Source organism: Oncorhynchus keta, chromosome 23 (genome assembly GCF_023373465.1).
Source record: "Oncorhynchus keta strain PuntledgeMale-10-30-2019 chromosome 23, Oket_V2, whole genome shotgun sequence".
Lineage (NCBI taxonomy): Eukaryota > Metazoa > Chordata > Actinopteri > Salmoniformes > Salmonidae > Oncorhynchus > Oncorhynchus keta.
The window spans coordinates 25,174,071-25,193,221 of NC_068443.1; the positions used below are offsets into that span (position 1 = coordinate 25,174,071).

General features: G+C 42.9%; 1 protein-coding gene across 6 annotated transcripts in view; it reads left to right on the top strand.

The window, feature by feature from the left end:
• Positions 1-17,872, top strand: part of col15a1b (collagen, type XV, alpha 1b) — a 53,184-nt gene extending 35,312 nt beyond the window's left edge. For 2 of the 6 annotated variants that reach the window (XM_035799895.2, XM_035799890.2), the window contains 41 exons: positions 1,747-1,821; positions 2,819-2,914; positions 3,653-3,785; positions 4,217-4,257; positions 4,371-4,559; positions 4,683-4,709; positions 4,804-4,866; positions 4,970-5,038; positions 5,132-5,191; positions 5,975-6,124; positions 6,341-6,424; positions 7,231-7,284; positions 7,408-7,443; positions 7,624-7,752; positions 7,860-7,919; positions 8,031-8,066; positions 8,161-8,202; positions 8,292-8,354; positions 8,484-8,519; positions 8,727-8,810; positions 9,078-9,143; positions 9,709-9,744; positions 10,878-10,940; positions 11,087-11,176; positions 11,273-11,308; positions 11,471-11,524; positions 11,627-11,683; positions 11,787-11,846; positions 12,523-12,564; positions 13,472-13,499; positions 13,679-13,753; positions 13,915-13,940; positions 14,084-14,182; positions 14,334-14,478; positions 14,630-14,694; positions 14,880-15,008; positions 15,148-15,252; positions 15,356-15,424; positions 15,543-15,740; positions 16,288-16,403; positions 16,571-17,872. In XM_035799895.2, the coding sequence (XP_035655788.1) occupies positions 1,747-1,821; positions 2,819-2,914; positions 3,653-3,785; positions 4,217-4,257; positions 4,371-4,559; positions 4,683-4,709; positions 4,804-4,866; positions 4,970-5,038; positions 5,132-5,191; positions 5,975-6,124; positions 6,341-6,424; positions 7,231-7,284; positions 7,408-7,443; positions 7,624-7,752; positions 7,860-7,919; positions 8,031-8,066; positions 8,161-8,202; positions 8,292-8,354; positions 8,484-8,519; positions 8,727-8,810; positions 9,078-9,143; positions 9,709-9,744; positions 10,878-10,940; positions 11,087-11,176; positions 11,273-11,308; positions 11,471-11,524; positions 11,627-11,683; positions 11,787-11,846; positions 12,523-12,564; positions 13,472-13,499; positions 13,679-13,753; positions 13,915-13,940; positions 14,084-14,182; positions 14,334-14,478; positions 14,630-14,694; positions 14,880-15,008; positions 15,148-15,252; positions 15,356-15,424; positions 15,543-15,740; positions 16,288-16,403; positions 16,571-16,787 (3,303 nt within the window). In that variant the 3' untranslated portion in view covers positions 16,788-17,872. The remainder of the gene's footprint in view (positions 1-1,746; positions 1,822-2,818; positions 2,915-3,652; positions 3,786-4,216; positions 4,258-4,370; positions 4,560-4,682; positions 4,710-4,803; positions 4,867-4,969; positions 5,039-5,131; positions 5,192-5,974; positions 6,125-6,340; positions 6,425-7,230; positions 7,285-7,407; positions 7,444-7,623; positions 7,753-7,859; positions 7,920-8,030; positions 8,067-8,160; positions 8,203-8,291; positions 8,355-8,483; positions 8,520-8,726; positions 8,811-9,077; positions 9,144-9,708; positions 9,745-10,877; positions 10,941-11,086; positions 11,177-11,272; positions 11,309-11,470; positions 11,525-11,626; positions 11,684-11,786; positions 11,847-12,522; positions 12,565-13,471; positions 13,500-13,678; positions 13,754-13,914; positions 13,941-14,083; positions 14,183-14,333; positions 14,479-14,629; positions 14,695-14,879; positions 15,009-15,147; positions 15,253-15,355; positions 15,425-15,542; positions 15,741-16,287; positions 16,404-16,570) is intronic. The other 4 variants (XM_035799891.2, XM_035799892.2, XM_035799893.2 and 1 more) reach the window with 4 other exon arrangements.
• Positions 17,873-19,151: the final 1,279 nt, after the last annotated feature.

Genomic DNA, 19,151 nt, shown 5'->3' on the forward strand with positions numbered 1-19,151 from the left:
TATTGGTTATATACACATGCTTAGCAGGTGTTATTGCAAGTGTAGGGAAATGCTTGTGCTTCTAGTTTACATTTACATTTAAGTCATTTAGCAGACAGTGCAGCAATATCTAACAATTCTACAACAACTAGCTAATACACACAAATATAAGTAAAGGGATGGAATAAGAATATATACATATAAATATATGGAAGAGCGATGGCAGAGCGTCATAGGCAAGATGCAATAGATGGTATAAAATACAGTATATACATATGAGATGAGTCATTTAAGATATGTAAACATGATTAAAGTGGCATTATTAAAGTGACTAGTGATCCATTAAACAGTGTCTTCCCCTTCTACCCCCACATTGACATCTTCCAGTGGCGTTACAGAGAGTGAGACCATTGAGATATTTCATCTAGATTATCTTATGGAGACAACTGTACGGCTGTTTCAATATAGTCAATGAAAATATTAATATCATACTTCAAGCCCTATAAGAGCAAAAGTTCCCTTAAAGCCTGGCCACTTCAATATGGTCCAACAAACACTGATGATGGAGTGAATGTGAATGGGACTTTATTCTCCAAATGAACCGTCCTGCAATGTTCTTTATTAGCATGCGGCTGTGCTTTAAGAGTGGTGGTAGTGGTGTGTGTTTGGGAAAGTAGTTTCCATGGCGATGGCAGCAAAGTGGGTAGCTTTTCCTTTTGTTGTTGTGAGGCACTTTGGTGCCGGCCAGGGGCCTGAGAGGTCCAGGAGGGGTAAAGACACTGTCAGTCAGTCAGAGCAGAGGGGCCAGAGAGGGAGGGAGGAGAGGGGGAAATAAGGGGGAGAGAGAGGGACGAGGAGAGGAGTGGAAGCAGAGAGGTGGAGGGGGGTGAGAGGAGGTGGGGGAAGGGGGAGGGAGGGAGATGGAAGAGGAGAGAGGCAGAGAGAGGAGGAGGGAGATTGGTAGAGGGGTGAGTGAAAGGGGGAGAATAAGGGGGAAAGAGATCCCACATCCAACAGAACACAGTGGACTGTCTTGCTGGGAGATACAATACTGATGGGCCAAATGCCTTGCCAAGAGATGGCTCTCACCCTTCAAAACCAGCCTGGACAAAGCTCTGGGTTTTGTTCTGATGCAGCCTTCATTAGTTTCACTCGCTCCCTCTGTCTGTCTGTCTGTCTTTGGACTTGTGTTCTGCCTCTGTTTCTCTCTATCTCCTATGGTATGATTTTATGATTTCACAGTAAATGTGTTTCAGTCAGCAGTTTGCTGTGTTCTGTACTCTGTATTTTACTGATCATAATCTGCTACTGTACGTGATGTTAATCTACTCATCCTGTCGGCTTCTAGTCCATGGGCCTTAGCCAATGTTTTTGTTGCCACACTCTTTCATGATCACTGGTGTTCTCTATAATGTCCTCCAATGACGTCATTGTGTTGCACATTACACTCTTTAGGTTAATAACGTGGAAGGAATGCTTGTGACAATGACAGTTAATGCGTGTGTGCCCGGCCCGTCCCTGTCAAATACTGGTCACAGATTAAAATGTGTGTAACCATGTGTTGCTTGTAGAAAGGGCCTCTTGCCTCTAAATGTAAGCATTTTCTACCTGTATAGGAAAGCCTTCAGAATAAACGTTCCTGCTGTGTGACTCTTTTTGCTTCTCTCTCTCGTCTCAATTTAGCCAATTCAATTAGCTATATCAGCACAATAACTCCCTATTATACATCACCAAAGCATTATCACAGCTCTCTTTCTCTCTGTACAGGGCTCTATCCAGCAGCTGGTGATCAAGCCGGACCCCAGGGCTGCAGAGGAGCAGTGTGAAGAGGATGATCCCTATGTGAGTGTCTACACCACAGCCTGTTCCATAGATATGTATTCATCCATAGCCTTGAGCTCCTGATATTCTAAAGGCCTTGCCAGCACAAATTCTTTAATACGTGTTAAGCTTCTGGCACTCAAGACTAATTTATACATGACTTGACTCTCAATAGAGCATACTGGTGGCTCCCTCTTGTGTTTAAAATATAAAGTACTGTTTCTGGTTGATTGCTTCACTGGCTCTCACTCATATCACTCACTATGTAACAACATTTGCCTGTACAAAGCTGCCACTACTCTGGCCTTCTGTGCCTAAATGATGGAATGAGTTAGTTTCCTCTAGTGGGTAGTGAGAGAAATGCTACTTCTAGGTCACTGGTGTCAATATCTTTTTAATTTTTAATTTATTTCACCTTTATTTAACCAGGTAAGCTAGTTGAGAACAAGTTCTCATTTAAAACTGCGACCTGGCCCAAAAAAAGCACAGCAGTTCGACACATACAACAACACAGAGTTACACATGGAATAGACAAACATAGTCAATAATACAGTAGACAAAAATAAAAATCTATATACAGTGTGTGCAAATTATGTAAGATAAGGGAGGTAAAGGCAATAAATAGGCCATGGTGGCAAAATAATTACAATTAGACACTGGAATGGTAGATGTGCAGAATATACATGTGCAAGTAGAGATACTGGGGTGCAAAGGAGCAAGATAAATAAATAAACAACAGTATGGGAATGAGGTAGTTGGATGGGCTGTTTACAGATGGGCTATGTACAGGTGAAGTGATCTGTGAGCTGCTCTGACAGCTGGTGCTTAAAGCTAGTGAGGGAGAAATGGGTCTGCAGCTTCAGTGATTTTTGCAGTTCGTTCCAGTCATTGGCAGCAGAGAACTGGAAGAAAAGGAAGCCAAAGTAGGAATTGGCTTTGGGGGGGGGGGGTGAGGTGACCAGTGAGATATACCTGCTTCTTTGAATAGAGATGTGTGGTAATGCCTCCTGTATTCCAGGCTTCTGGGGATGGGAGTGGGGATGACACGTTGCATGACCGTGAAACAGATGACAAGTTGATGAAGATCATGGAACGACAAAAGGAAACAGCACGGGTGAGTAAAAGTGGGAGGTGTGAGCACGGGGTGTAAGAGAGGAATGTGTTCGGGGAAACAGAATGTCAGCGGACGCTGGGTGAGCGTTGGTGAGACAAGGAACGTCCGCACAGCTAAGATTGGCTTGGGCACAAGTCACATTGTTGTCTGAGCAACTCTCCCTGACAGACTTCATTGGACGTCTCTTACATGTAGCAGAACAGCTTTTCTGTTTCATCAGTTGAAATTTGTCCTGGTACAAAACACAAGTATGTAAGAGTGAACACTGGGGGATATATTCAAGTTCAAGTAGGAAGATTCAGTACCTCCATCTCTACCCAGAGATAAGTCTCTACACTGGCCTTTCATGTGTGTTATGGCTATGGGTAGCAGTGGTGGTTTATGTACCTAGTGAACACCCCTTTGTTGTTCTCCGTTTCTCTTCCTTTGCTGGATTGCCCCAGATTCTGTCTGTGTGTATGCTACATTCACTTTCATCCTCCTATCACTAGCCGTGTAACACACTGTACTTGTCATCTCACTCTGCCCCTAAATAAAATGCACAATCTGCCCTGACCCCAATTACTACTACAAATAAATATTACATAAGCTGTCTATTCTTATTTGAATCTTGTCCAGATGTTTTAATTAGCTAGATATTTCATGTTACTCCTCAATATTTCAAATAAATTGGACATTGTTTTATCAGTTTACTTACTGTTCATTCCTGCTTCCCTCCCTGATTGTCTTTCCCTCCAGCCAGAGGACATGCTAAGCGTGCCAGTGCGAGCTCCACCCACAGAGTCTCCGGAGTTGGAGCTAGATGAGTACACTGTTCACCTGACCCCCACAAACCAAGCCCATCAGGAGATGCTGCTCGAAGGTGGGGAAGGCAGGTTCACCATACTCTGATCTTAACCAATCATGTCATGGCATTACAGGGCACTTTCAAATAACTTGATTGGCAAGCTTGATTTAACTCACCAGGTGACTATGTAAATTATTAGATTTCCCTTTGCATTGATCAATCTTATTTCTCTCTCATTGGCTAATCTAGCTTTTTTTAAATGTTACCTTTATTTATCTAGAAAAGTCAGTTAAGAACAAATTCATATTTTCCATGACAGCCTAGGAACAGTGGGTTAACTGTGGCAGAACAACAGATTATTACCTTGTCAGCTCAGGATTCGATCTTGCAACCTTTCAGTTACTAGTCCAACGCTCTAACCACTAGGCTACCTGCCGCCCTCAAATATCCCTCAACGGTTAGCATTAATTGAAGCCTCATTGGTGAATCCTATTGGTGTTGCTTTTTCCTCTCAGGATCCCACCAAACAGAGGAGCCAGGGGAGAGGTCAGGGGATGTAAGTAATAGCTAAGATTACACGTAATGTGCCTCAAACACTGATCTGCTTTAAATGCTTAAGTTATTCAGTATTTAATAGATTTTACACAATGTTCTCCTGCTGATCCTCAGGGCAGGCCTCTTAGCTACGGACAGAAAGGAGAGCAAGGAGAGCCTGGGCCTATGGGTCCTGCTGGCCCCCGTGGCCCCCCTGGCCCTTCCACTCCCTCTGAGGATAGGTCTGGACACGGCCAGCCAGGACCAAGGGGCCCTCGGGGGCCTTCAGGGGCCCCTGGGGTGCCAGGGAAGGACGGACAGCCTGTAAGCTTTACCTCATTATAATCTCCCATTACTCTGTGATACTAGTACATGTTTGATTATGTTTCCTATTATCTTCACTTGATAAGATTGAACAGATACATCTAAGGACTGTTCTCATTTCAGGGAAGCAAGGGTGAAGATGGAGACCCAGTGAGTACATCTGGTCTTGTGTCAAATGGTTTTGTTATGTTATTATAGAAATATACTGTATGTCTTTAAATATGACCTATGTTAATCCCCACAGGGACAAAGAGGACCTCATGGATTCCCAGGGGTGGCAGGAGAGGTTGGAGTCAAAGGAGAAAAGGTACAATAATTACAAGTAAAAAAAAAAATATATATATATATATATATGTATTTTTCTGTATGAGATAGGCAGTTAGTCTTACCATGTGTTCTCTTCTGTACAGGGGGACACAGGAGTAGGCTTACCGGGGCCTCCAGGCCCTCCCGGACCACTCAAATCTCACAGTGTACCGGTGGGTGTCAGTGTAACATCCTGGAAACATTGGATTGAACTGGGGATCAAATGGGGATTTGTGTTTAATTGCCTGTTTTCCTTTGAATTGCAGTATGGAGAGGATGCACTCGGCTCTGGCTTTGGGGACCTTGATGATACAGAATTTATCAGAGTAAGAACATTCTTCTAATCTGTCATTCTGCTGTCAGTCTATCTTGTGAGCGGACCAAGTCATTTGGTGTCAGTCTAAAGCGGAAAGGTGGAATAAACGAGTCAGGAGTAGGTTTTCTTGATTGAACACAGTTCTCTATCAATACAAACACTCAAACACAATCAATGAGAGTCTCCCAAGGAACACCATACACATTCTTCTTTAGATGACACAGGAAACGATTATCTTTCAATTATAACAACAATCACAGATTTGTCAACGTCTTAATGGCTCTTCTTGGATAGCTCCCCTCTCTTGGTAGCTATTCTAGATAGTTTATCTTCTTCCCCTTTCCTGTTGGTTCCCTCCTCCCTCTTATAGGGGGAAGAGAATATGTCATTAGTACTGTCAGCTGTGCTTAATTGCTTCTGGTTACCTTGTCTCACATGCCTTGTTGGGCTACTATCAGTGAGCTCAGCCTGCCCTCTGGTGGTCCTTCCACAATCTGTTATGTTTTTTCTCTCTAATAAAACGTCTCTAGGATGAGTATTTGAGCCTCGTATTACCAGCCTGATCTCGCAAGCTCTCATAAATATGTTTCACTACATGGAATCACATATTTATATAAACTTGCGATATCAGGCTGGTAGTAAGAGGCTAAGCATATTCACCTCTCTGTGTTAAATGTGTGCTATGGCATCCCATATCCAGCAGGTAGGGGTGTTTCATCTGTTCACATAGAGTTGAGACCACTCCACTATAGTGATGTGATGATTTTACAGTGAGGTCTCCTCTCTCTCCTAGGGTTCCCCTGGTCCTCCCGGCCCTCCAGGTCAACCTGGCCCGCCTGGTCCCACCCGTTTCTTCGAAGACTCCGAGGGCTTATTCCCTGGACAACCAGGTTCTCCAGGGCCACCTGGCAGAGACGGCCTTGTTGGCAAACCTGGACCACCGGTGAGATCTCTCTGTCCCATGTTATCCTTATTAAGATCCATTATGGATGGTTCCCCGTTTCCACCGGTTACCAACTGTTGATGTTCCCACTTTTGTTTTGTATTGTAAATGTTATTTTATAGTGTATATGTGTATGCATGCATTGTAGCTGACAGTGGTTTCCTCTCTACTCTCTGTTGTTATTGACCTGGCTGTCCCTGGCCTTTATTGTTTCAGGTGATTGAGGATTGGTTTAGTGGTTCTGGCTCGGGCTCTGCGTTTGGCTCTGAGTTTGGCTCAGGGTTGTTCGGTCCTGGCGAGGTATTGCCCTGGTTCCGTTACTGAACCAGTAGGCTTGAAAAGGAAGACTGTACTCTCCAACCATGTTTTCTAACAGCCTGGCCCATTTAACTTACTGTGTGTGTGTGTGTGTGTGTGTGTGTGTGTGTGTGTGTGTGTGTGTGTGTGTGTGTGTGTGTGTGTGTGTGTGTGTGTGTGTGTGTGCTTATTGGCTTTTGCTTATAGTTGTTTACCCATCTATGAAACCATCAGGGTTCTATGCTCATCCCCCATCCTCTCATTAAATGAGAAACAACCCAGGTTTGACTTTAACTGCCTTGATGGACATTGAGCTTGAGCTACAGTATGTGTTTCATACATCAAACATGGTCCAGCTACATTGGAGAGAACCTTCCTTTTTATATAAGTCTGTTGCGTGCGTGCTTTCACTAACTGCATTGATGGAGCTTGCACTTTTATTTTTTTACAGTCGATGAGCCATGTTGTTCCTTCAGGAATGGCAAAGGGAAAATGGTGGCACCGGCTGGCTAAGATTTATTAAACATTTTCTTAAACCTATTGAGAAAGTAGAATATCATATTTTATGAGGAAAAGTAACTAATTCTGTTGGATTAAAGTAGTTGAAAAAATAATCTCATCATGAATAATTATGAGAAACTTTTTAAATAACTTGGAAGTTATCTTTGCAATGGTACATATGGTAGCTACTATGACACTAAGAAAAGCAAGACAGTCTTGGTCATGGTTGACTAGTCACTTGTGTGACCTTTATGTGCAGGAGATTCAGAGAGCGACGTGACATCACATCTCTCTGCTGTTGATTTCAGGGTCCTACTGGTTTGGATGGGGATGCTGGGCTAACAGGGCCTACAGGTCTGAAGGTAAGATGATAGTAACTCAGGAGGCTATTGTTTGTATTTTACAAGGGAAATTAGCTGGCTAGATCCCATATTACCATGTCCATTGCAAATGCTTACTCAAACCTATCTATTTTCCTCACATAGGGTGAACAAGGACTACCTGGACCAAACGGACCAATGGTATTTTAACCTTCTGACAACTCAGTTATCAATTATAAAATGCATAAATCAAACAATGAGAGCTTTGTTCCTAATCATTCTGTTGACATGCAGAAGCATCTATTTTAGGTGTTGTCATTTTAAGTCAAAACTATACTTTGTTCTTCATAGTCAGTTAAATGGGTCTGTTCTTCCTCGCAGGGTGTATCAGGTGACCCAGGGCTGGCAGGAGCTACAGGACCGAGGGGACCAGAGGGGAAGACGGGCGACCCTGGCCCTCGGGGGCTGCCTGGCCCCCCCGGACCCCCAGGAGGAAGATTTTTTGTCGAGGTGCTGCTTTGTTGATTTTACTGTTGAGTCAGTTTCCCATCATACTGTTGTCTTGTTTTGTCTCTATTGATTCTGAATGCAATAATGTTGTGTGTTGGTGCTTGCAGGATGTGGAGGGGTCTGGGAAGAATGACATGGTCCTTGGCACAGAACTCAAAGGCCCTCAGGTGATTGAGATTGGTATATGTGTGTGTCTCCTGTAGTTTTGAAGTCCTTTTACATTGTATTTCACCTTGAGATCCATGGGAATAACTGTTGTTATCTACTCTCTTCTGTAGGGACCTCCTGGTCTCCCTGGCCCTGCGGGACCAAAGGTAGGATTACAACCAAGGAAAATAACTAGGCTGTGGAAAAAACTAGGTTCACATGGAAATCTGATCAGTTGTATATCCTGTCTGTTTTCTACAGGGTGAAGATGGGAAGGATGGGGCTCCTGGGTTGTCAGTGAAGGTTGGTTGCATCTCTCTTACACCACCTTCTACAATATTATTAGTGGACATTGGTGGATGTGTCTTCACCTTTGTTCTGTCTCTTTTCAGGGTGAGCCTGGTGCTTCTGGACCTGAGGGACTCCAAGGGCTAGCTGGGTTACCAGGCGCCAGGGTCAGTATTGAACCAGAAAGTATAGCATCATCTGCAGTAACCTTGAATTTAAAGTTTGTAGCTAGCTAAACCTCAACTACTACCTGGCTACTATTGTTAACTGTGTTGTGTGTGTGCTTGTCTCTGCAGGGATTGAAAGGAGACAAAGGTGATCCAGGACCAAAGGTATGTTAGTGTTAGAAATCAGAACGACTCCAAACTAACCCTGATGTGGGCTGTTCTTCTGTTCATCACATGTTCATCATATAATACTTGTGGTTGTATCAAAGCCTGTTACAACATTATAGACCATCTTTGGTTGTGTCATTCAAATGGCTTGTTGAGTTCATGGGGGTTCTTTGTCCTAACTCTCCTGTGTGCTCTGTCTTACAGGGGGAGTGTGGTCCTGATGGACACAATGTACCTGGTCCTCCTGGTCCTCCCGGCCCTCCAGGACCAATCATCAATCTGCAGGATGTACGTCCACCCCACACACCTCTCATCCCCTGTCTGAGTGCTGTTTCACAAATAACACACACACACATTGAACAGGAATAGAGCTGTTGTGGTTTATTAAGGGTTATTAAACGTTATGAGCATTCCTAACAGGAAGTAACTTGAGTTGTCTGTCACCATCCACATGGTTTTCATATATTCATAGTTTGTACAGTATGTAAAGCTTACAGCTAGTATAGCTACATTAGATTTGCTACTGTAATCAATATGTCATATGTTTATCCTCAGCTCCTCCTGAACAATACAGAGAGCATGTTTAACATCACTGAGATACGTGGGCCCCCTGGCCCAATGGTGAGTAGCACAATGTTAATTTGATGTATTTCTGAAACTAGCCCATTATATTTAAATGTCAATATCCATTATGCTTTACATTAAATAGTCTGGATGCTGGAGCATGGCACATATCAATATGCCTCAGGGCAGTTTGCATTTATTGCTATTTCATGCATGGGCAATGATGCTAATTATTCATTCACATCTGTCATGTGTGAAGCCAGAATGGCGTGTTTTCAATTGCCATGCCTATTTACTAGAGATACTCAGCTAAGGGTCAACCTAACCACCCAAACAACCATAATGCATACTTGATCCATAATACAGGCTACTTATACAATGCATACGCTTTGCCTACTTACATAATGCATACACATACACTTAACTATGATGTTATCAGTTTTAAAAGCTTGTTCTTACATTACATCCTTGGAAATGTTTCTGCTGTATTTTGTGAGATGGATGCTATCATGCTAGTATATTCTGCAAAGATGCTGCATGCTACTTTATTATTGCATGTGATTGACAGCTATGCTGACCCAGTCCTGCTACCTGCCTGTGTGTGTTTTGTTGCATGTCACAGGGCCCTGAAGGCGAGCCTGGCAGAGCAGGATTCCCTGTAAGAGTAACTCCATACTTAATATGCGATTACTGGGTTGTTCCACGAAAAGAGTGCCCTTTCTTTGATATTTTAAGTAGAAATTGTGCACTAATATTGCATTTTAAAAGTCTGTGCTGTTTAATAGAGACCACATGGAGAATTCAATAAATATTTTTTTTTTATATGAATAAAGTCTTGCTGAAGTGCCAATATTCAGCATTTTGACATGTCTCTCCATCAACCCTGTGTCACTTCTAGGAAGATTATAACCCACTTAATCCCAAAATGTCTCCAAGTTTCACCCGCATTGTAAAACCCTAGTTATTTTGTTGCTTTGACAAAGTCATTTCTGATGATTATTATTTATTTGATGTGACAAGTGATTAATTTACAATACGTCTGTCCCTCAAGGTCAAAGCTGTTACTTGAACTGAACTCGTAATATGGTGAAACTTTTTTTTTTTTTTTTCAAAAGAAACATTGAACATCTAATATTCAAATCATAGAGTAAAAGCAGGTGAGCTGGTTCTACTATTTTTGGCAATTTTCTGGTGTTTTTGTGGTGGAAAACTGAGTAGGTCGAGCATAACATGTCAACCCTGTTACCCATAGATAGACAGGCCAGAAATTATTTAACAATTCGATTTTTGGGGTGAAGCTTGCATTCAATTGTCAATCCCTGCTGCACACAACAAGCTTCCATTCCCCCTGTCACAACGCGATTTATGGCTGATTTAAGAAGAAATCGTCAAGGGTCAACCCCGTTACTTAATTTTTTATTAACCTCTTAAGATGGGAAAACATGTTTTTTATGAAGTTAGACATGTGGTCTTTATGACAGAATGTTCAAATTAGGTGAAATCAAAAAAATTATTTGACCAAGGTACACTTCTCAAAGGGCACCGAATTAGTGGAACGACCCAACCCCATATATAACATTCAGGGTGGATTGTATATTTATGTACTACTGTAAATACCATGCTGATTTAATTTAGTCTTTGCTGCCATGGGAAGGAATTGGGTAGGTTCCTTATCATAATGATAAGAGTCTGTAGTTCTGAATATAACATTTTGACTCACCCACTATAAGTAAATATGCTCTAATATGCTCATCTTCTCTGTCCATAATTATTATTGTGGTCTTTGCCCAGGGCCCAAGAGGACCAAAGGGTGACAGTGGGCTTCCTGGTTTTCAAGGTCCGCCAGGAATGAAGGTAAGGATCAGAAGCTCTGTTAATGTTTACTGTCCCTCCATGCCAGATAAGTACTACTTCATGGATCTTACATCAGATAGGACTTTAACAACCTAACCAAGACCTGATGATCATGTCTGTGTCTACTATGTCTTTCCTCCTCATAGGGTGCGAAAGGGGAAGCTGGTGTCACTATCGCTGCCGATGGAACTGTGTTGACAAGTGTCAGGGGGCCTCGGGGACCAAAAGGAATCAAGGTGACTCCTCTCTCTACCTCTAGGGTTAAAGGTCACTGTATGGTAGTGGTTTTCTGATGAATAGGTGCTCTGACCATGTCGGTGTGCTTTTCACAGGGTGAGCGTGGCTTCCCTGGAGCTTATGGTGTCATGGTAAGTCAATGATGCCTTGTAAAAGCATAAAATAATGCTCTATAGAAATGTACACTTGTATTTGTTATACATATTGGTATATTGGTATCTGTAACAACTGTAAACATCTACTGTCTAGTAGTGGGTGAACGTGAAATGATAGAAAAGCATGTTATTTTTCAGGGACCAATTGGACCAACTGGACAAAAGGGAGAATACGGGTTCCCTGGTCGACCGGTCAGTGCTTTTTGTCAACCCTCTGCTGTTTTAATTTGGTTGAGTAAAAGATGAGTCACTGTAACTTTCCCTGTTTAAGTGTTGGCCTTCTTACCTCCACAGGGGCGACCTGGAATGGCAGGGAAGAAGGGAGACCAGGGAGATGCCATTGGTCAACCAGTAAGAATCGCCATCATGAAACATGATTTTATGCGATTACAGTAAAATCAACTAACTAAGTGACAGAAAAGTGAGGTGTCATTGACTGTGATTGTGTTTGTAGGGACTTCCTGGTCCTCCTGGCCCTCCCGGACCCCCAGGACCAGTAACAGGGCTCAACGGAGTAAGTACAGTATGCCTGTATAAGTACTCATTGATGTCATTGCTGTATAAGTACTCATTGATGTCATTGATGTCATTCATTGCTGTATAAGTACTCATTGATGTCATTGCTGTATAAGTACACATTGATGTCATTGCTGTATAAGTACTCATTGATGTCATTGCTGTATAAGTACACATTGATGTCATTGCTGTATAAGTACTCATTGATGTCATTGCTGTATAAGTACACATTGATGTCATTGCTGTATAAGTACTCATTGATGTCATTGCTGTATAAGTACTCATTGATGTCATTGCTGTATAAGTACTCATTGATGTCATTGCTGTATAAGTACTCATTGATGTCATTGCTGTATAAGTACTCATTGATGTCATTGCTGTATAAGTACACATTGATGTCATTGCTGTATAAGTACACATTGATGTCATTGCTGTTTCTCTACTATAATTAGTATGCGCTATGGAAGAGATTGGTCCTTTGATTTAGTAGCAATGTTCATATAGAAGCAACAGGACACATTGGAGACAAACAAAACAGAACAACAAAATGGTAGTTTGTCTCCAGTAATGATCTAATGTCAACACATGAAGAACTCGCTTTCATTGGATATCCAGATGTCGTCAATGATGTCAATATCAATGCTGATGTCATAATTTTCCTCTGAATCTTAAAGACAGTTTTTCCGGTCCGTCCCAGACCGTTCTGCAAAACACCAGTAAGTTTGTGTTTGAGCCCCTTTAAGGCTCTTTGGGTGTGGCGGCGCATGTAAGTCCGTGGGCTCTTACCCCTAACAGGCAGCCCCTCCCTTCCCTCCCCTCCTGTCTGCAGCCGTGCTGTCTCCCTCCGTGTTTCCTGGGTTTGTGGTGGTCCTCACGATAGCATAAAGCTGGCTCCTGCTTCTCCGCAGGTCAGAAGGTCATGTGACATCATAGTCACTTTACATATATTTATATATCTCAACCACACTAACTAGCCATGTTGACTTCAATACATCAATTTTAAAATCTATGAAGAAAAAACAAAACAATTTTGTGCCTGCTTTATGCTGACGGTGTAAAAATGCCCCTTGAGTGTTCCTGTTCCTTTAACTCTGAGCCCTGGTTTGGCGGGGTGGAAGGTCTCTACCCCCGGCATGTTGCTGTTGCATGTGGTTTTATCTGTTGTTTTTAGCTTTACAGTGCTAAAATGTTAAGGCTAACTCCTGTGATTCAAGGTGACCAACCAAAATAAGAACATTAAACCGAGTTCCTTACTACCTCTTGTCCTCATTCTATGGTTAACTTTTGTGTGCAAGGCTGGCATGGATGTTTGGATGCCAATTAGGCTGGCATGGATGTTTGGATGCCAATTAGGCTGGCATGGATGTTTGGATGCCAATTAGGCTGGCATGGATGTTTGGATGTAATTACAATTCTCTCTCCTATAACATGTCTTTTGATTTTCAGACATTTTTGAATGGCCATCTTGACTGAAACAAAACAACTATACCTGTTGTGTATATGATGTAAAGCTGTTTTATTGTTGATTATTTGGTGGTGGATCTGGTTGTGGGTATAACTTCATATTTTAACCATGTAGTTTGTGAAATCCTTCCACAATAACCATACCATTTTGACTTGTAGGTTAATGGCAGCAAAGGGTTGTCACAAGGTAAGTCATCAGATATTCCATTGTGCGCAAGACATACATTATACTCTTGTGAAAATGAATCTGAGCATACAGGATGATCATCATAACCGTATGATCACTAGTCTATGGACAAATATTTTCAACATATACATACAGATGAGCTCAGTGGTCTCATACACCTGTACTGTATTTCTGTGAAGGTGGCAGGAGAAGAAACGGAGGTGCTAAAGGGGAAAAGGGAGAGGCTGGACTTCCTGGAATGCCTGGAGAACCAGGTATGCATGTGCAGCCAGGGGTGCAGTTTCTCCTCAATTTAACTTGTTTGTTGGCAATAATCGCACTTGATTAGAACCGAAACTGTTTCCATGAGCGTCCTCAGACGTGTTTGCAACCGACATACAAGATGACATATAAGATGTGTGTTCTCCCTCATCAGATGATATTCTACCAGAAGGCTTTGTAGTGAGTATTTTACTTTAACTTCTTTAAAGAACATTTACCAGTTCAAAACTCACTGTATAAGTAGTGGAAATGTATGTTATGTAAAACTTATGCATGTGATAATATATTAACAGCCTGATTCAACCAAACTGTTTGTTCCTCAGGGAGAAAAGGGAGACACGGGCTATGAAGGAATGAAAGGAGACCAGGGTGAACCTGGGTTGCCTGGCCCTCCAGGTCTTCCTGGGAGATCAGGCCTTGTGGTGAGTAATTCCAGGCTCAAAATACTCAACAAAGTACAGTATACATTTTACAAACTATAGTCAATGTAAATACATGATACACCTATTACTTAGACATTTGAGTAATGGTCAGAGACACTGTCAAATGTACATTTTGTACATGCTTATGTAGGGGCCAAAAGGTGAGTCCGTCATTGGCACCGTTGGTCATCCTGGAGCTCCTGGTGAACCAGGGGCTCTTGGCATTGGACGACCAGGCTCTCGGGGGCCCCCTGGCCCTGCCGGACCCCCTGGACCCCCCCCTGTCTATGGTTCAGGTAACTGTGCATGGTGTGCTCGCTAAAATACAACATCTTAAACTTAGCATTGCTGTCAAGTTCCATATGTATGCATTTGAAAAGCACAAATGTATGTTTAGTCGACCTACAGTACACTGCAATACCTTTGTATGACTGTTCTATTTTTCAGCTGTGAGTATTCCCGGCCCACCTGGGCCTCCCGGTCCTCCTGGGATTACTGGCTATGAAAACCCGGTAAGGCAACCAGTAGGGTACTTCGTTATATACTCACCAAGTCAACATAAAGAAATGTGTGTATGTGTTTACCGACTTGTGGGTTTGCGTGTGCACTAGTTCTCACATTGTCACCATGGATTGGCTTGAGCAGCGTTGTCTATGTCCAGAGGATTCGGTGTGAACTTCCTCTCTTCTCGCACCAGGTGTCCACATACAGGAACACCAACAGTTTGATGAGGGAGAGCCACCGTGCTGCAGAGGGCTCGATGGCATATGTCTCAGACAAGGGAGAACTCTACGTTAGAACTAGAGATGGCTGGCGCAAGGTTCAGGTACTGCATGCCTTTACAGTCCCACAGTGATGTCTCCAGTTAATTAGAGCCTTTGATATGGCTAAATGTGGCAAAAAATAATCATATAAAATGTGATATGGCCTGTGCTTATTCAGTGAGGTGTGTCCTGTCTCCCCAGCTTGGTGAGCTCATCCTCATCCCAGCAGAGAGCCCATCCTCTGCAGTGTCCCAGGCCCTGAGCAGACCAGGAGATCGCACCAGACCCCACAGGCCACACAGCCAGGTACTGTGGTTACACTGCACATTATATCTGCTCTCTTCAGTTTGTTATGAATGTTTAATTTATGATTTCATTATTCAGTGTCAATCTGCGCTTGTTTTTTTAGGAACTAGTTGGAACTAGCTACGTGCCCAGCTATAATGTCCTACCTCATACAGTACACTCAGTACCAGCGGTAAGGTGGAATTTATACCTCTCAGTTGCACATTTATACCTCTCAGTTGCACAGTCACCATGGACTAGCTTGAGCTGTGTTGTCAATGGTTACTTCCATTGACTTTTGCCCCCCACAGCTGCACCTGGTGGCCCTGAATGCTCCGTTCTCTGGGGACATGCGTGGCATCCGGGGAGCAGACTTCCAGTGCTACCAGCAGGCCCGAGCCATGGGTCTCACTGCCACCTACAGAGCATTCTTGTCCTCACACCTCCAGGACCTGGCCACCATCGTCAAGAAGGGAGACCGCTACAACATGCCCGTCATCAACCTCAAGGTACAGTTGTTGTCTCTTATGACAACTAAAACATAAATAATGGACTGATAGGTCCTGAGTTTTTGTTGGTTATGATGCGGTTGTTGAAAATAAAGCGAAGCCAGTTCAGAAAGGGAACCCGAAAACCGGCTAGCTGATGCGTCAGCTGAGATTGCACCAATTAGATTGCACCAATTAGATGCTAGTAACAATCACATTTACCTTATTTGGCGGTCTATTTTATCTGACCGGTTCTGCTCACACATCCTGCTGCCGCTTGCTACTAGTATGCATATGCTTCATTTGCTCCCACCACCCCAGCCTCCACATGTTAGATTCTGTTTTCCTGCTAGGGAATTGGTATAGCCATCCCTGCTTGTAGGTCATTTTATATATTGATACTTTGCTTGGACAGTGAGCTACCCTGAAGGAGCAGAGCCTATATTACCAAGATTTGCATGATTCATTCTTTAATAAATAGTTAAATATATTTCTACGTGGTGTTTCCTTTCTGAACTACAGGAAGTCTGTGACTGTAAATGTGGCTTTAACCACATCTTTTCCACAGGGAGAGGTGATCTATAGCAGCTGGATGAACATCTTCTCTGGGAACGGAGGCGTGTTTGACCCATCCATCCCCATCTACTCCTTTGAAGGACGGAACGTCATGACGGACCCTACTTGGTGAGTGACCAGCTTTGGCTGACCCCTTAAAACACATACAGAGAACAATCACAGATTGGGATATTTAGGTGAACATTGATGCAAGTCACTCTGGATAGGAGTGTCTGTAAATGTAAAATGGCATAGGTCTGTGTGTAACTCTCGGTGTGTGTTTTCTGTGAATGCAGGCCTCAGAAGCTGGTGTGGCATGGCTCCAGTACGGTGGGCATCCGTATGACCACTAACTACTGTGAGGCGTGGCGGGCGGGTGACATGGCGGTGACGGGCCAGGCTTCGCTCCTCCAGACAGGCAGACTTCTGGGCCAACACACCCGCAGCTGCTCCAACCATTTCATAGTGCTGTGTATCGAGAACAGCTACATTGACCACAGGAGGTCTAATTAACCTTAACACACATACATCTAGTATACACTCCCTCACAAACACACACGTCTCCTATTAACATAGAGCAGCTATGTGCTGGACAACATGAGGCGCTATCACACACCACAGCACTCACCTCTCTACCACAAAAAGACAGAGCAGCTTCATACTGACCACAGATGAAACTCCCTCTGTTCATTCACCTCTCAATATTAAACTCTCATCAACACAGCATCACTACATTGCACTGGTCACTAATGTATGTTTACTGTTTCTTTAAGGTGTAAATATAATGTAAATTACTTCCTGTCAAAAGCACTGCATCACTCCAATTCCTTGTGTTTCAATTTGACTGAAGGAATGCCAAAGAACTGGTGATCAGCAACCAACCGACTAACCCACATTGTTTCTGCAGGAGTAGCCTTTAACACGGTTTATTTTTGTTGGTTTACTCATTTGAGTCTTATTCTTAAGTGCCTAGTAGAGTAGTTTGCATAGAGACAGCAACCATTCTAACCTTTTGTGGTTTACTGTATCAGACCCCAAAACAAACAATATGATGAAATTAGGACGACTGGTCTTTTCTGTTTTCCGTGATAAAAAAAGAATAATGAAATGCCAGGATCTATTCAGACAAGGGAACCATGTGTTGCTCCCTCAAGCCTTGAAGTCATTTAGATGCACTGAGTTTATTTGAATAGTTTGGGGTTTCCATATCCATGAAGGCTTTTTGTCTGTGAAAATTAAGGGTTTTTCTGTTGCGAGCGACTTTGTCTTAGTATTTAAGTTGAATTCTATGTTTCGTATTTTATTTATACTGTAACAGCACATAATCTTAAAATGTGGCAGCACATAGGTTCACATTGAAAATTAAATTGAACAATGTATATATATATATATATATATATATGCTGTTCAATCTGCCCTGCGCTATCACCATGAAATAGTTGTTTTTGTATGGTATTCCACTAATTGACTTACTGTAGATGTACTTTCAACAAATCTATGATTGAGAACTAGATATTTGAATGGCTGTTACAGTGATTCAGAGAAACTATGTACTCATTGACTGGTGCTCAGTGAATAAATGTTTTTTTTTTTTTTAAGTCTTGGCTATTAATTTAATGTGGAGCTTAATTTAATTTGGGTCAATAAATGCATTTACACCAAATGTGCACTAGATGGTAGCACACCATCTCACTTTAACAATAGTGTTGTTGAAAGTGGGACTGGGACGTGAACCTCAAAATAACACCTCAGCATAATTTGATATGAGCGCTGATACAGCTTCATAAATCTGGGTGGTGACATTTGAGAAATATTTCTGGTTTGTGGCTCAATGGGTTATCAAATCGGTCTTACTGGATGACTGACTAGGTGTTTCTTACATGTGCAATGATACCGTACCACCTCAGTGCAAATTGAAGACATCTATGTTTCTGTTTTGAATTATTCATTGACCACAGTCATTTTATTATATAGACGTTCTTCTTGTGAACAGTGTTTTCTCTGAATGTGTCATTGTTTCCCTGAATCTAAAACTGCCACGCACTGATCTGTTTCACCTGTCTTTGATTGTCTCCATCCACCTCCAGGTGTCACCTGTTTTCCCCATTAGTCCCTGGGTATTTATTCAGGTGTTCCGTTTGTCTGTTGCCAGTTTGTCTTGTCTGTCAAGTCAACTGGCGTGTTTTTCCGTGCTTCTGCGTTTTCTTATCTCTTTTGCTAGTTCTCCCGGTTTTGACAATTGCCTGCCTTGACTCTGAACCAGCCTGCTTGACCATACTGCCTGCCATGACCTCGAGCCTACCTGCCACTCTGTAGCTCCTGGACTCTGACCTTGTTTATGATATTTTGCCTGTCCACGACCATTCTCTTGCCTGCCCCTTGGATTATAATAAATATCATAGACTCGAATCATCTGCCTCTCGTGTCTGCATCTGGGTCTCGCCCTGTGCCCTTATAGTATGAACTGGACATGACAGAGCCAGCAGACTTGGATCAGCTCCGCCACGCCGTCTCCCTACAGGGCGCCACCATTGGGAGGCACGAGGAGCTACTGCTGGACCTTTTGGAAGGGCTTCGCCATGACATAGGGAGCATCAATCCGCTATTTGTCGTGATTTGGAAGACTTCATGACAGAGGTGAGGAAGGTTTCCGATTCTCCGGTATCCGGGAGAGAGGTGGCCTGAACTACTTAAATTACGGCAAGACTTTCGCACGTTGGCCGCCGAGAGTGTCTGGAATCCGGAGTCCCTATTCGATACCTTCCTTCATGGATTATCAGAGGTGATAAAAGATGAACTAGCTGCTCGGTGGACCTTGATTCCCTCATCGCCCTCACCATTAGGATTGATGGACGTCTACGGGAACGCAGGAGTGAG